Source organism: Acanthochromis polyacanthus, chromosome 14 (genome assembly GCF_021347895.1).
Source record: "Acanthochromis polyacanthus isolate Apoly-LR-REF ecotype Palm Island chromosome 14, KAUST_Apoly_ChrSc, whole genome shotgun sequence".
Lineage (NCBI taxonomy): Eukaryota > Metazoa > Chordata > Actinopteri > Pomacentridae > Acanthochromis > Acanthochromis polyacanthus.
Genome location: NC_067126.1, coordinates 29,957,561 through 29,974,521, shown reverse-complemented (window position 1 = coordinate 29,974,521; position 16,961 = coordinate 29,957,561). Strand labels below are relative to the sequence as shown.

Below are 16,961 nucleotides of genomic sequence, written 5' to 3'. Positions count from 1 at the left end.
TCAGTTTTCTTTATCCCGTCAGCTATTGTCTCCCCAATGGCTCAGACTGCCCGTGTGTGTGATTTTTCTTTTGATCCAACCATGTCTGATGCCTTCAGCCCAATGACCCGTGCTGTCTGTTTGGGGAGCGTGACACTGGCCTCGAGCTAAATCAGCCTTTTGTCTGTCCTCATAAGACAAGTCTCCCTGCTTGGCAGAACACAGGACTCAGACTGAAGCTTAGTCCATTGAGAAACTGAGAGTGAGAGAGGCTGGAAGCAGGTGCTGGTGGAGGAGTGAGGTGGCAGTTTTTCATGCATTGCTGATTTCTGACAGACCATAAATCGAATTGCTAAGACTGCAAAAAGGAAAGGGACTGTTCGGAGGGGAATTATACAAAAAAACTTCAGCATTCTCCTTTCTTTTCTTTTGAGAACAGCAGACCAGCACTTCTCAAGAAAGAGAACAACAAAAAAGAAAAGTTGCAGGGGGTAACAGGAAATTAGGTATATGAGGCTGTGATCTGCAGATGCAGGTCCACCACAACATCACATGACGTGGATTTCCGCTTTGACACATTTTGCATTTAGCTGCACGCCAGGGCAGGGCCACACAGTCACTGAAGAGCTGCTGCTGCAGGACATGATGGTGCTTTAAAGGACTACTCTACCATGCAATCCACCATGAATTTCACTGGACTTCAACGCCAGGCCAGCCAAGACAATTACATTCTGGATAATACTCAGAAGAAGAAGAGTTCTCTGTGGTACCGGCGTTCGCTGAGGGGGAGCAGTGACCGGCACCGGCAGAACACAGGCTCTCTGCCCAGAGTACGCAAGGTGAGACAATAACTCAAGTGCAATAAATAGGCAGAATAAAGCATAAATGCTTACACTTCTGCAATTTAAATCAGAGTTCAGTGATTTATTGCCAACTGTGTAACAAAAATGCAGCAGCTCTTTGCAACTGGACAAAAGCCTTTAAACTATTTAAATCTCTGAAGTTATGCAACATTACAGGATCAACATGTTCTTACTAAAACTGCATATATAGGTTCCTATATATTAGTTTCAAGGCTTAAAATGGTTAAATTGTTTTAAAGAGGAACTGATTGCATTTCTCCTTTTGCAGCTCAAGCAAACCAACTCCAACTCACTGGTTGATTACACGGACCCACAAAGGTAAATATGGCAGAACTGCTGTGCTACTTCCTACAGAACAGATGTTTTACCTTTAGCATTACTGTGTGTTACTACATTTTTCTTAACTTGTAGTCTGTTAAAAAGAACTAGGCTTGTTTTTTTCCTTCCTTTAAAGTTTAATCATCTGTCTTTTTTTGCTTTTATTCTTTCGCACAGGACCACGATTGTACTGGAAAAGCAAGACAATGAAACATTCGGTTTTGAAATTCAGGTGAGCCACTTTGCATTTTCACAACATTAAAATGAAGCACATAAAGAACAGTTTTGAGATCCGCTTCATGTCCAAAATAATGTGTTCTGCCAAGTTTTGTGACAAACCCATCTCTTGCTGCAGACTTATGGCCTGCAGCTGAAAAACAGTTCTGCAGTGGAGATGTGCACGTTTGTGTGCAAGGTGCAGGAGGACAGCGTGGCTGAGAGTGCTGGCCTGACCGCAGGTGAAACACCCACATCCTCTCCACCCTATAAACGCCACACTTTCATATATGCTGCACAGAAATGACCTTGTTCCACCTTTCTGTTAGATAAAGTTTGACAGTTATCACTTACCACCCATGCACGCCCACACACCTAAACACTAATGCAGAAATGCAATGTTTACCCATCTTGTCTTCTCGTAATTTACTAGTTCCTGTTTTTTTGCATCCTCATTTGCGATAGGCGATGTTATCCTCACCATAAATGGGGCCAGCATTGAAGGATCATCTCATCAACGGGTACTTGAGCTCATAAGAGAATCAACCAACAACCTAATGTGAGCTACAGCAATAATATTACACATGATGATGGAAAAATAACACTTTTTGGGAGTGAAAGTGTGTAATTATGTGTTATTGTGTCGTTCCAGGATGGAGACTGTATGTGGAAACATAATAAAGAAGATTGAGCTGGAGAAGAAGATGAACCAGCTTAAGGTGTGTGTCTTTGTTTGCCATACTGAAGCAGTAGCAGGTAGCACACAAATCCACCTGTAATAGTGGCCACACTGTAGTTGATAATAGGTTGATCTGAAAAATGCCTATTCCGCTGCATAACACAACTGAAACCACACGAGACAGTACTTGCTGTCATATTACAAGATATGGTCTTTGAAGGTAAATGTTCTCGCTGTATGACATTCTTACTGAAAGTACATACGTGATGTTTTTTGCCCATACAGCAATCACTACGTGAGAAATTGGTGGAGCTGCAAGCGCTCACATTACAGGAAAAACGTCTAACGCGAGGTGAGAAGTTTTGCTCAGCTGTCAGACCACAGTACTTCCTTTCTCACTGCCATTCTATTTTCTCTAAAGCAGCACCCTTTGTGATGTGAATTGAAGCGTAATCCCCAGAGAAACGAACATTCACTGGAAGCTGCTGACGAACTTCCTGTTGCAAATTTCTTGCCAGCTGCGACTTTTACCAACTGGGACTTTGTTGTGTTTTCAGGTAACTTAAATGATAGCAGTCTCCACCTCTCGACGGATTCCTCAGAAGTTCTGAATTCCCCAAGGGGTCGCTGTGGCCGGCGCTTTTCCAGTGACAGTAGCTACAGGAGTGGGATGACAGATGACAGTGATGTGGCCAGCGTGTTTGGGGATCTGAGCTCCCCCAGTCCCTTCAGTGCAGCCAGCACCACAGATGAAAGCTGCTTCTTCTCCAGAGACTTTCCTTCAGACGACAGCCCGGGCAGGTTCTCACTGAGCTCCAGCCGGCAGCACCAAGCCCTCAGCCGCTCCAGCAGCTCCAGTTTGGCCGGCAGCAGCAGCTCCCTCTCTCCTTCCTGGGATGAGACAAGGATCTCATCCTTGTTTGGGACTCTGCCCAGGAAAGGCAGGAAAGCCAGTGTTCGCAAACACATCTTCAAGTTACTTCCTGGACTCCAGAGATCAGTTGAAGAAGAGGAGACTGGAACGAACACTCAGTGACTTAATATCCACATGCTCCACACAGGTGGCAGAAAGAAATGGACACTGAAACTGCTTCCCGCTTCATGGGAAGACAGACATTTAGAGATGGCTCCTGAGCCTTTGGGTGAGCCTGGCTCACTGTTTGGCTTAATGCACAACAGCATTATGAAGATGAACAAGAGTTGAATGAATGTACAGATAACAGATTGTAAAGCATAACAGAAGAAATTATGTATCCTACTAACTTGAATAAAACAGTTTTTCCCCATGCCCTAAACACAGAGCATGATTAGCATTAATCAGGGCAGATTCAGTGTTGATGTAGCACTTTGGATTTTAAAACAAGACCACTGTGATGTAAATTACAGAAGAATCATGTATATTTTAGTGAGATTAACATTGAAGCAGCACTTATGATTCTCAGGTGCTCAAAACCAAAACCAGACCTCTCCACCGTATAGATGTCTGCTCAGCTCAAAACAGGATGTGGCTTTGACATACTACTTAACGGTTTTCATTTCCAAAATTATCTTCAGACTATGTGCAGCTTAGTTTCAGTGTTCAGAAACACTGAAAAGGTTTCTTATAAATTGTGAATGTGCTGAAAATTGCATGTTTTACTTTCAGTGGCAAGAAAATGCAACTTTGCAAAGATTGTGTTTTTTGATCTATGCCTCAGCTTTTGCAAATTAAATCAAGATTAAATGTACAAAAAGGCTTTGAAATGAAAAAAAAATAAACTTGTAAACTGTCATACACCCATCAGGTGTTTTCCTTCAGATCTCAGTGATTAAAGTACGCTCATAAAGTTCAAACTTCAACAGAATGATGAAACATCTGAGTGAGCTACACTGAAGATCTCTGTTGATGATGCAGATATTACACATTCTGTCTGTGTTCACTCATAAACAGATGTAATTATTATGTTGAGAAAAGTACAGGGTGTTGCAAAGAAGTTTTAAGATAAAGATAAGTAGACTATAGCAACCTCACCCATTTCCTGGAAAAAGTCTGATTTCTATGGTTTCCTGCTGCTGCTAAAGAAATAGACACCCACTCACCACAACTAGACAGAAGACAATTTTAATAATGTCAACTGAGTTTTCTTGCAAATAGTAATTACAATTCATGATGAGGTCATTTAAAAACATCGTTGTTCTTTTTCATTGTGCAATATGAAGATAATATTCTTTAAAGGAGATTATTTATGAAAACAAGTTGCTCCACATGAAGACAGTATTGACACCCTTTAACCCTCGTGTCGTCCTGTGGGTCAAAATTGACCCATTTTTAAGTTTGAAAATGTGGGGAAAAAAATTATATTTTCACAGTGAAATTTCTGATGTCCACATTTTCAACATTTTTGGGAAAACTTTGAACATTTTGTGGTGGAAAAAAAAGAAATGTCAAAAATGTTTCTTAAGAACATTCTCAAAAAAAAATCAACCACAATCCAGCACATTTCACTAGATTTTTGGTTGATTTTTTGGGAATGTTATTAAAGAGAATAGAAGTTTCAATTTAGATATTTTTATAATTTTTTTTTGTAAGATGTTTACTCACTTTTTTGGGAAAATATTCACAAGAATTTTCTTGCCAAATTTGGGGAATTTTTTTAAAATAAAATTTTGAAGGAATTATTGGAATTTTCTTCTTGAAGGTTTTGCAAATTTTCAGAAATTTGGGGATTTTTTTGCTAAATTTCTAGATTTTTTTCAGACAAGGAAACAATATTTTTTGATGCCTGTAGATGAAGACAACAGGAAGATTAACTTTAGAAAAATACTTTGTTTCTAAAATATACTTCTAGATATATTACTATATGTACATGATCAGTCAAAAGTTTGGGCACATTTTCTCATTCAATGCTTTTTATTGATTTGTATTACTTTCTACATTGTAGATTAATACTGACGATTAATATATATATATAAAATATACTTTCTACCACTACGGAGCGAACCCCAGGAGTGGTTTAGCTGCGTATACTGTAAGTTTTCAGAATGTTATATCAGCAGCTCAGGTATCTTAAAGACCTTAAAGTCTTTATGGTCTTAATCCTCAAGACATAACAGGGCTTTGTTCTGCTCCATGTGCAAAACCATTGCTGGTTCAGGAAGTAAAACAACAGAGATAAAAACCTATAGGAGAATGTTAATCCAGACTGAAAATGCTACAGAAAGGAGGTGGTCGCAAAGCAGAGATTTAAAACACGAGTACAATCACTACATATGCAGATGCCAGAGGGACAATGAAGCTTTGTTGGGCCCACAACAAAACCACTGTTCTTCAGGGACTCAACGCACACACAGATTTACATGGTACCACCACTAGAAAGCACACTACTGAGGCTGATTTTGCACTACTGACTGGAAAAGCAGGATGGATTCTTTCATCGAGCTTTGACTGTGAAGTACATGAACGACGCAGCTGGTGCAGTAGTGCAGACGATGTGACAAGGCTAAACTTTTGATGCTACAGAGAACTAGCGAACAGCATCAAAATCATTTACACTTTTCTAAGCAACACAGAGGACAAAAACAAAGCAAATGGAGACAAGCACGATACATCCAAACACTCCAACACTCAGATCAGAAGATGAAGACGCACTGGCATCCCAGGTCCTGGAAATCGTTGGTGGGATTACTCTCGAGGCCTTAAAGACTCAGGAGGAGCCTGATGAGAGAGATGTGTGGTCAATGGAGGAGGGAGATGACTCTGTGTTTTACAGTGATGAGGAGCAGCCTCACCAGGGCAAAAAGGACAGCACATCATCTGATTTTGGTGCCAACAAGTGCAAACAGCGAGTCAACAGTGAGGTAGCTGTTGAGCCTAACCAGCAGAGGGTGGATGATCCAGGAGAAGAAATCATTATTAACAAAGAGAATTCAGAGATGGAGATGAGAACAAGCCAGCAGGTCATTTGGACTGAAGAGGAATGCCAAAAGCTCCGGACACCACAAACTGAACAAATGCATTCATCAAACCCCAGAAAACCAGACCCAGAGTCTGCTCTAACTCCAGAAAACTTATTGAGAACTTGTGGAGAACTTCTGCAATCAACCTGCACAACTGTGGACATGCAAACACAATCTGAGCAACAAATATCAGCAGAACTAGGTAAGATGAATTTAGTATTATTGAGCAGTGCGATATTAAAAGAGGCCTTTGTTGACAGCATGCAAAACAGATTTTTCCTTTCCTTTTCAGCAAATCGACAAAGTAAGGAGAAAGAAGTGACGCTAGAGGCTCAGACATCAAACCCCAACCCCTTTGAAGTACTTAATGAGAGTTATATGAGGGTGAACAGGGAGGCAAAAGTCCCAAAACAGCTGTCCAGTGCTGAACGCCAGATATCAGGCGACAGGCAGCCTGAGGTGGATCGGAAAGTTGAGCGGGAGCATGGCTTTAACGCTGGATTTCATCAAAAACCCAGCCCAGGTTCCTTCACCCTGCCTCTGTTGAAGAAACCTGGCAGCAGCACCACTCAGCAGAGCCCCTTCGACCACCTCACTTCTTCCAAATACAGCACTGTGTCCTATCGCAGGATCCGCAGAGGCAACACGAGCCAGAAGATAAAGGAGTTTGAGTACATGATGAATAAGTAGGTTTCATGGTCCTGTTTGTAGGTGTAACTCACAAAACATCTGTCATCTGTGCACAGTTTACACATTTGTTTGTTCTAAAATCAACCTGTCAAATCTCTGATGTATCTTCCAGGGTCACAGAAACCTCACATACAATACATCAAGGTTTGTGTGTATTTGTATTGTATTTCACATCTAAGAGGTACCTGATACTTTTAATTTGATGATTTTGGAATGAAAACATCTTATTTAACCCTCGTGTCGTCCTGCGGGTCAAACTTAACCCGTTTTAAAGTTTGAAAATACGGAAAAATAAGATATTTTCACAGTGAAACTTCTGATATCCACATTTTCAACATTTTTGGAAATCTTTGAACATTTTTTGATGGAAAAAAAATGTTAAAAATGTTCCTTAAAAACATTCACAAAAGAAAAATCAACCAAAATCCAGCAAAATTCACTGGATTTTGGTTGATTTTCTTGTAAATGTTCTTAAAGAAAATGTTAGAAGTTTTACTGATATATATGCAATCACTTTAGATATTTTTAGGATTTTTTGGGAATATTTTGACTCATTTTTTTGAAAATATTTACAAGAATTTTCTTGTTTTTGTTTTTTTTAAATAAAACTTTAAAAGAATTATTGGAATTTTCTTCCTAAGGGTTTTGCAAATTTTCAGAAATTTGGGGAATTTTTTTGCTGAATTTTTGGATTTTTTTCAAACAAGGAAACAATATTTTTTGGTGCCCGTAAATGGGAACAACAGGAGGGTTTAAAGGTGCAGCAGAGTAAGCAAATGTGAAGCTCAAAGCTTTGTAATGTTATTTGCTATAATAACTATGATGTTGTTTGGTATTAGAGCTTCAGTAGCTTAACCTCTGGATAGACTATAAGTGGTTAAACTATTAGGGTTAAGTATTTGCAAGAGATTATCTTAACATGCACACTTACAATACCAAATAAGTAGTTGAGGAAAAACAATAAACAAATCAATGGTATTAAATCATTACCTTCATCATTTATTTCTTTTTACTGCATGTTCATCAGTTTCTCTTTCAAAGGTCTGATTTAAAAAAAAAAGTCATGAAATCACAGCACAGGTTTATTGAGTGTTTTGAAACAACACTTCCCTCTAGTGACAAAAAGAAAAATCATACCAAAGGGATCACTTTCACAACAAAACCTCAACCGAAAGAATGCAGCATTTAAAACCACAGAAGCAGCCGTTTTACCCAAGTGACACGTCAAATAAAAATACAACTTGAAAAAGTAGCGTCTCACCGAAAATATGCGATATGTTTTAAACAAAATGACAATACATGCAGTTTAACTCATTCACTCCCAGTAAGTCCCATACTGTTAAACCTTTAATCTTTGCATCATATGTTATACTAAACTAATCAGACGGAGTGTTCTTCCATAGACATCCATTTGAATCCCAGTTCTTAAACAGTCATCTCAGGCACTTTTCCACAAATGCCAGCGTAGACGATATTTTCAACAAATAGAAAGTCCTCCTGAATAGATAAATATTCCTCTGGCACACAGTTCCACACAATTTACTTTATATGACGCTACTGCCACCAAAGCCTTCCTTTTTCCTCTGGACTGGCGTGTTTTGGGGCAGGACCGCAGACCACAGTGTAGTGTGAGGCCACTGGAGGTTTCTATAGTGCATGATTAACACATAAAACTCAATTTAGTCTCCTCGCTAAACGTTGTAGTGTGTGAACTGCCACTTTTGGAAGGTGTTGCTGGGTTCACATGGGTTGAGACGAAGCGTGTCACTCTGAGGTTCTGCCTCCAGGCACATGTGGTGGGAAACAAACTCTGCTATGAGGTGCTCCGCCTTGACAGACACAAAACATAATTAATGAAGCGAGCTTTAGCATCTGAACACTCAACAACATGTTGGATTTGGGGAATGCCAACTGTGTGATTTTAATGATGTCTTACAGGTCACGTTAATTTCTGAGATGACAGATTTATAACAGTAAAGGGAGTGAAACACAAAGTTATTACACACAGCAAATGGCACACCCAGAGTCAACTTACTAAAGCGGAGGTGGAGGATTTGTGGAACCAGTGGAGCTCAGGCTTGGTGTTGTCACATGATAGTAAAGCAAAGCCGCTGCCTTTGCCTTGAGGAGCAACACACAGGTCCTGCTGCCTCACGTGCCTCATCCAGGTGTAATTAAAGTGTTGACTCTGAATGCCAGAGAGGAGAGAGCAACCAGCATGTAATTATGCTGCATGTCATGAACAAGATAAGATTTTAAAGGAAGCCCTCAGTGGGGCTGATCTTAATCCAAAAACACCACATTTCCAAAGACTTGGCGTCTTGAACTCCACCCATGTTTATCGTGGCTTGGGTCCTGTCTCAGACTGCAGTTGCGCTGGTGTAGATCTATTTCTGGATATTTTTGTTACACCCCCCATAATTACCACAGTCATGGCCACAAACTTGCAGATTATCTGCATATTTTCTTTGCGAAGACTGAAAAAATTGCAGAACTTTTGCAAACATTTAGTTTAGTTTTACTGTCAAATAAAATAGAACCTACCTGCTTGCTGAGATCACATCTCTCAAAGGACAAAGAACCTTTCTGCACAGCGAGACATTTTCTTAGACCACGATTGAAGACCTACGGGAAAAAAATAATAAAATGATTTTTAAAAATCAAAAAAAAAAGAAAAATTTACAAGTGAAACTGCAATGTAGCAAATATTTGTTAGCTGATTTAGCACATGAAATGCTCCTTGTTGTAACGAATCCTGACAGAGTGCTGTCACCAACTTTAATGAACAGTGATTCTTTGTTACAGAAAAGCACAACCAGAGCCTGTGTTTGGGAAGACTTTGTTTGGAGGGTTTCAGTAAAGAAACAATAGCTTCATAGTGGAAAAGCATAACAAGCGCTCATTTTAACCTATCATTTAGGAAAATGTAAACAGTGTTTAACCCTCTGGACCCCTAATCCAGCTGGCAGGTTTGGAAGGTAACATTATGCCATTTATCAAAGCCAGATCTGTTAAAACAGAAGGAGTTTCAGCTTCCTGAGGGTCCACAAAGCAATCCGTCACAAGCAGTTTCATCAGAAAACGTGACCATATCTAAGTTTATGATCATATTTCATCAAAATCACTTTATTCTTCATGTCTTAGGGAAAAATTCTGCAAAAACAGATGGTTTGCACAAAACAGATTATGTAAGAAATCAAAAACATCTAACGTTTTCAGCTAAACTGCAGGCTGTGTTTACACAGAGCAAATAGAAAACAACTATGGAGGCAAAAATATTTATAGTAAAAATCTTTTTTTTCTAGTATTGTAACAACTCTGGACTTCTAAATAAATGTTTTTTTTTGGAAATATATAATCAAAAGGACTTTAACATTTGTTTTTTTTCATTTTATGATTAATGAAACTTTGTGTGTCATACTGCACAGAAAACATTCTTGAGTTCTCTCTCCTTGTAGCCATGGTTGTATTGTTTCCACAGAGGCGCAGCACTTCTTATCGTTTTTAAAAATGAGTCCACAGTGAATAAAAATGTGACAGAGGGACTGCTTGGGATTCAGCGGTTTAAAGTGAGCGCAAGAACACAATGACTTGCAAGAGACAAACACATACTAGAGGTAATCAGTTAAAACATGCACATACCAGGCCTTCAGCTTTGACTAAAGGAGCATCCATGTCAGGATACACGTTATCCAGGTACCACTTGAAGCTCTTGCACTTGAGCCTCTTCCTCAGCGCAATCTGCTCCGTGAGGTTGCCAATGTCAGTGACCTTTTTATTGAGCAGGTGGTGGTAGCCGTGGCCATAGAAAAGGTCCTTGTACTCGTCCAGCCACACTTCGGCCACCCTGGCCAGGTTACGCTCCACCGTCTTCTGCCTGTCTTTGGGGAACTTGTAGGGATTCTGCCCTCGGAAAATGTGACCCACTCGAGAGCAGGGGATGATCTCGATTTCTCCTCCACACATCCAGATCTGTTCAAAGGGCAACGTGTATTAGCGGCCATGTGAAAAACAGCTCTGGGAAGTTGACCAGTAACCAGCAATTAATTAATATACCTTAAAAGAAATCTCCATGTTCTCTCCACCCCACACATCCAGACCAGGATCATAGGACCCAAGCTCAAAGAAGTACTTTTTGTCTATGGAGAAAAGGCCTCCTGCCATAACTGGACATCTGCAAGATTAAAAAAATGATCAAAAATAACCATCAATCATGAGTTTAGACCAAGAGGGGAAAATGAATATAAAAGGTGGCCGTGCAGAGAGTACCTGATTGGATCTGCAATGGTCATGTTGTTCTTCTTGATGTACTCTTCTGGCACTGCACTCCAGCCAAACACCAAAGGCCATTTGAAAATACCTCTTTGGAAGTTGTCAACCAGCATGTAACTGATAATAATAACCCAAAACACAAGGAACGATGTCAAAATGGCATTTGCTGATATTTAATATTCAGCATCTGTTACTTTAATACAGTATTACTCCGTCACCTCATGTCCTTGTCACTGATGACTTCAATAACCGGACAGGGCACCTTCTTACGATCCAGATAGACCCTCTCTAAGAGCGGCTCCAGCCATCCCACATTACATTCAACATGGGAATCGAGGAAGGTGAGAACCTCGCCTACATGAGAGGAAAGCAAACATCCTGCTACAGTTAAACCATCTACAAATTAACAGTGCAACCCTTCATGACTCGATAAGAGCTCTCTGAAAGGCTTGTTTGTTGATTTTGTAACGAGCCTACACAAAAAGAATGAACAGGTGCACATTTAAGAATGGGTAGGTGGTGTTATTTTGCTCATGTTCCAGTAATTTAGGTGTTATAAGGCAGGTTATTGCTTATATGTACTTTAAGAATCTGTCACTTGTCTAATAACAGGTGCTGAAAATGTCGCTGTAATAACCTCGCTAGCAGACACAGAGATTGGATCAAAAACTTCATCTACTTTTCATCTATTTTATGCATTTAACGGTGCCAATCTTGAATTTCAGAAAATGTGACAACTGAAATAACTACCCAAAACATAAACATACATTTTTACTGTGTGACGGAACACTTCATAGTGAATGGATGTTGACGTGACAATGCCACTCTGCTTTTATTTCATTATTTCAAGCTCACGGGATTGTTCTCCATCTGAAAGTTTGTAAATAATTCTTCAACCTAGATATTTACATACGACTTATCTCATTAGCTCATCCGGAAGAACAAAAGCCGAACAAACACAGCCTGTAAACTGCATGTTCCTCTACATACAGCTGGAACATACAGCATCCATGTCGTTTGATTAGCATGATAAAATAAAAGCTCATATTGTACAGCAAATTGTAGCTGCAGTTTGAATAATAGAAGTGAACAGCTCATAAGGAGATACCAAATGGATATACAATAAATGTATCTGTCTTTAAATGACTCAGTTTTACAGGATCAGCCTCTTTTAGCTGTTGACATTTTAAACCCAGGTATGTAGTTTATTAACCCTGTGCATGGACATACAGGAATGTAAATAAATATAAATAATGAGCAGTTCTTCACAGTGTAGTACGTACATTTTAGCACAGTCATGTCAATTTTGTTACAGTCTACATCCGTCTTTCTTGAGGGACTTTTTTTTTTACCTTTATACATTCTCTTTATACATTTCGATTGTGCTTACCTTTGGCAACAGCAGCTCCAGCCAGCCTTGCCCTGATCAGACCCTGACGCTCCTTGAGACGAATGATTCGCACTTTTGGAAACTGGGACATGTACTTATCCAGCTGCTCCTTCAGATAGTCTGCCAGAGTAAAAGTAAGTGGTAAAACTACTGCGAGCACCGTTAGCAGGGAAATGATAAAAAGAATAACGCATAGGAGTGAAAACAATAATCAGCGTTAACACAGAGGCTAAACTTGCATAAATCACCAAGATTCAAATCATGAGAGGATCTCTGATAACTGCTCAGCACCGCTCAGTAGAGCTATCGATTAATTACAGTAAATGAATCAATGATCCTCTTTCTCCCCAGAGGAGCTTACCATGACCATGCTATATCTGTAAAAACAAGACTAGTGAAACTTCTGTAACGTATTTAAGAAAGATACCGCGCGGTACTACGATGACTAAAATAAACATTGCATTTGTTGCATTTCATTTTCTGCTGTGCTTCATTTGTGTTGCATTTAATTTGGTAGAGTTGCAGCTACTATTTAATTTGACAGAAGCAAAATGTAAAGTTGCGTATTTAACAGACAAATTAATTACAAGAATCCTGAGCCGCAGTACCAGAAACCAGGTTCAAGATACCAAATATAGCCTAATATGGACAATTCAATGTTAAAGGCGTCACCAACAGGTGGCTGGGGTGAGAATGCTCAGGAAACTGAACTCTATTGTGAGCAATGCTTCTCACCCACTAAACAACCAGGAGGTGTTTTAGCAGAGCTGCTCCAGCGACAGACTCATCCCCCCTCAGTGCAGGTCTGAACACAGCAGGAAGTAACTTCCTACCAGCTGCAATTAGGCTTTTCAATTCAAATTAATATTTTAAGTTATGATTTACATGCTGCGCAGATGTTTTGAATTTTTTCTAACTTACATGCTATGTACATGGTCATACTGACGGTGTTTTGTCAGATTTGTGGGTTGTCTGCGTGATAACATGCTGCTGTAACAAAGTAGTTTCCTGTAAAGGATCAGTAAAGTATTATTCTAATAGATATATAATCGAATCATCAATTATTCATTATTTATTTCTTTTTATCGGCTGCTGTTTCTTTTTAACATTTCTTTTACATGTTTACTTTGTGAACTTGTGTTTTAAGTGTGTTTTTGTGTGTTGTATTTTTTTTGTTGGAGCCTTGTCAAAAGAGAATTTCTGTCACCATTTGGGACAGACAATAAAGTTTATCTACCTGTCTATCAATCTATCTATCTGTCTGTTTGTAGAAATAACTGATCATAAAAGACAGAATGAATATCTCTACAGTAATTTGGCTTCTGTGTTCAGGTTGCAGACGACGAATCGCATCAAACTTGAGGATCATTTTGCAGATTATGCTGGCAATTTTGATGATATTTTGACATACTGAACGCAACTAATATAAATAAATAAAAAGACGAGTCATCCAGCTTGTTGGTCATCAATCCCTTGAATTTACAATTATAAAACATACAATTATTTGTGTTTTTGCTTTCCAGCTGATGCTAAATTAAGTGGGTATTGTTAATTTGTCTATTACATATTGAATAAATATTTAACAATGATGAAAAACTTGTAATACCTGATCCAACAGGTCCTACGAGAAACCAGCGCTTGTAAAATGTTAAATGGTATGTACTGAATATGCACAAACCGGCTTTGGGAGAATGCACGCGCTCTCTCAGCTGCAATCCGAATGAAAGTGGTGTGATGCAAATTTATAACAACCAGCATCTATATCGTGTTGACCCCATTTCCATATGAAGCCTTCAGATCACCGTTACCTTTAGTGCTGAAGTCATCCACCAGAATGATCTCTTTGAGGAGGTGTGGGGGAGACCTGTTGAGCACGCTGTGCACGGAGCGCAGCAGCGTCGACCACACCTCATCCACAAAACAGAAAATCACGCTGGTGGAAGGCAAGTCATCGTGGACCATATTCTGCGCACACCTGGAAAACACAAGTACAGCTCAGCGTTGCGTTCAGAGCGGCTCGAGATGAAACATGCAGGGAGAAGACTCACATCTCTGGCCTGGTGTCTGGGATGGCTCGGTCCACTGGGATCTGGTCGCTGAGGTAGACGTTAAAATGGCCTTCGTCCCATCTCCTCCTCACCTCTGCGTCTTCGTTGCTATTAACCAGCGCTGCCTGACCAAACTGGCCCACAGCATGAGCATCTCTAGGAGCCTGAGTCACATCCAGAGAAAGCACTTTGTGGACACCTGGTTTCCTGACAGCAGAGGAGTTATTCCCTGCTTTGGTACTGATTGTAGGCTTCAGGGAATCCCTCTGCGCATTCAGATTACTCTTGTCAGTCGTCCTGACCTGCCCCTTATCTATTTCTTCCTTCTTTATGTTCACATCCTTGTTGGGAGGTTGGCGAGGCGTTGTTTTAACAGGGCGTGACTCTTCCTCGGCTTGAAGCTGGCTCACTTTTGTTCCATTCTTTGCAGGTTCACCTTTGTCTTTTATCGTTAAATCCTTTTTGTCCAGAGAAGTTTTATGAAGTCCAATCTTTGAGGTTGCTTTGTTTTCCTGAACACCTGGTGGCACTTGGGTTACATTCAGATCCAGGTTTACTGCTTTTTTCTTGGCAGGAGCGGCCTGCTTTGGCGTGACATTCTGATTTAGGGCATGAGTAGGTTTAGGAACCACTCTTTGTTCTTTAGCAGAGTTTCTGAATTTGTGTCTGTACACTTCGGCCAGTTTGGTGCTGGAGTTGAGGGCTCCTTTCCCAGCCTGTGCGACCGTCCAGTCCACCCTCTGCACCGGGTGTTTGAAGCCCCTCTTCATGAGCTGCGTCACTTTGGACTGCTGTTTGAGCACCTCTCTTTCTCTTATGACTCTCTCCTTCAGCAGCTGGCTGTTCACGTCGTTTATTGACAACCGGAGTGCGGCCATGTCAAACAGCAGCCAGATGACGGAGGCGACGAATACAAACGCCAGGACCCTCCCACTGCCCCTCAAGTATCTTCTCACCTTCATCATTCTTACGCTTTTACAACAACAAACCCATTAAAAAAACACCTCAAAGAGTCATACTTTTCAGCTGCAGGCAAACTTTTCTAGCTTTTAGAGAAGTTAGCTGCCTGCGTGGCATGCTAGAGATACTACCCGGGGCAGCAGCGGTGGTAGTCGGTGTCAGTCAGAGCCGCAGCGGGGTCCTGTGCAGCTCTGCAGAAGTGCAAGACAATGTTTCCATACCGGATCACGTGCAGCCGCCCGGAGACATCAGGTCTGTCGAAGAATTCCCTCCTCGGAAAGAGGAAAATAAGAAAAGTCAGCCAAAGTCGTCGGTGTCGTCGCAGAAACCGTCCACGCCGCAACTTTAACTTTGACTGACACGGTTTTGGTTTGAGGACGTAGCAGAAGACTTCCAGTCAGGCCGGCAGCTGATTGGACGGACGGACAGGAAGAAGTGCACGAGACAACACATGGAGGAGGGGGAGGGGGAGGAGAAGGAGGAGGCGTGGAGTTAGAGGCGGGTCAGGTAAAGTTTTAGGTTGATACAGAATAACAAAAATGCTACTTTTAATCGTTTTGTCACATATAAGAGCATGATCTAGTAAAAAATTACAGTAACAATTGAAAAAAATGTGTATATATTATGCATTCTTGTACGTTAATTCCAAGGATATGGCTTCCACATATGTGAATTTTTTTTTTCTCAAAAAGAGCGTATTGTTCATAATAACAACAACAACAAAAACAACAGCAATAATAATAATATGAAATGTATTATATATATAATAATCGATATTGAACATCTGCAATAGTTCCAGAACACATACTAAAAGAACCTTGCTGTGAGTTTGTTTTTTAACTGTTGTTTTGAAGTTTCTGGAAAAAAACAATCTCAGCTTAAGGCCCACACACTCCCCTGGAGTTTTTGGACCAATCACACGTTCCCTATTTGTAGACGCCATGGAGACAGATGTTCAAACTTGACTCTGAGCACCTTTAGTCCAAGTTGTTTCCTTATTAGATAGAATTCTTGAAACACCCTGCTGCTTGGTACAGTACGATACGGCAAAAAGCTCCAAATTTCCTTATCAGCTGTTGTTTCCAAGGTCAAAAGTTCTGACAAGCTCCAAAATTAGATGAAGATACAGTCCAAGGTCATGGAAAGTTCAACCAGCCACATTTCCATGGCAACTGAAGCAATCTGTGTATGAGGACCATGTGATGTGAATAAACATTTTATGTCAAAAGCAACTGAGTGTAGCTTTATTTGACTTTTGAAGTAAGACTTCAGTTTGATTATTGCATCGAATTTGGAGGTCTTAAACAGATAACTCAGTCTGGGTTACATGTTCACTTGAAGATTAACAGTCAAACAGAACTATTAGTGGAAGCTACAGGGTAAACCGAATGTGCAGTTTGATATAGACTACATTGTGGTTCTTATACAATTGTTTTTTCTTCAGCTTTTATTGGGAGGACTGGTCTAAGATTATGTGCTACTGAAGTTCCACTGTCAAAAGCAGGTATGTCCTATTTGACACACCTTAAAATGCAGGAGAACCAGATTTACTACTGTGTTTAATCTCAAGTGTACAGGCGCTGTCGTCAAACAACATTCCTACTGTGGCC

The 16,961-nt window shown here is 40.3% G+C and overlaps 3 protein-coding genes across 3 annotated transcripts; 2 read left to right on the top strand and 1 right to left on the bottom strand.

Moving 5' to 3' along the window:
* The first annotated feature begins 177 nt into the window (after window positions 1-177).
* On the top strand, window positions 178-3,827 carry cytip (cytohesin 1 interacting protein). Its single transcript, XM_022218154.2, has 8 exons — window positions 178-818; window positions 1,111-1,160; window positions 1,338-1,392; window positions 1,516-1,618; window positions 1,842-1,935; window positions 2,029-2,095; window positions 2,341-2,407; window positions 2,613-3,827. Exons 1-8 carry the CDS (start codon window positions 651-653, stop codon window positions 3,089-3,091), a joined length of 1,083 nt encoding a protein of 360 aa, XP_022073846.1. The 5' UTR covers window positions 178-650; the 3' UTR covers window positions 3,092-3,827.
* Window positions 3,828-5,373: 1,546 nt separating this feature from the next.
* Window positions 5,374-7,667, top strand: LOC110968311 (uncharacterized). The gene is made up of 2 exons (XM_022218165.2): window positions 5,374-6,193; window positions 6,284-7,667. Exons 1-2 carry the CDS (start codon window positions 5,623-5,625, stop codon window positions 6,679-6,681), a joined length of 969 nt encoding a protein of 322 aa, XP_022073857.1. The 5' UTR covers window positions 5,374-5,622; the 3' UTR covers window positions 6,682-7,667.
* An 83-nt stretch (window positions 7,668-7,750) lies between these two features.
* Window positions 7,751-15,759, bottom strand: LOC110968694 (polypeptide N-acetylgalactosaminyltransferase 5). Its single transcript, XM_022218648.2, has 10 exons — window positions 14,392-15,759; window positions 14,152-14,318; window positions 12,344-12,463; window positions 11,172-11,307; window positions 10,951-11,070; window positions 10,738-10,855; window positions 10,324-10,653; window positions 9,226-9,306; window positions 8,717-8,869; window positions 7,751-8,510 (listed from the first exon to the last, which is right to left on the bottom strand). The coding sequence occupies exons 1-10, from the start codon at window positions 15,354-15,356 to the stop codon at window positions 8,373-8,375; spliced, it is 2,328 nt and encodes a 775-aa protein (XP_022074340.2). The 5' UTR covers window positions 15,357-15,759; the 3' UTR covers window positions 7,751-8,372.
* Between the last annotated feature and the right edge of the window lie 1,202 nt (window positions 15,760-16,961).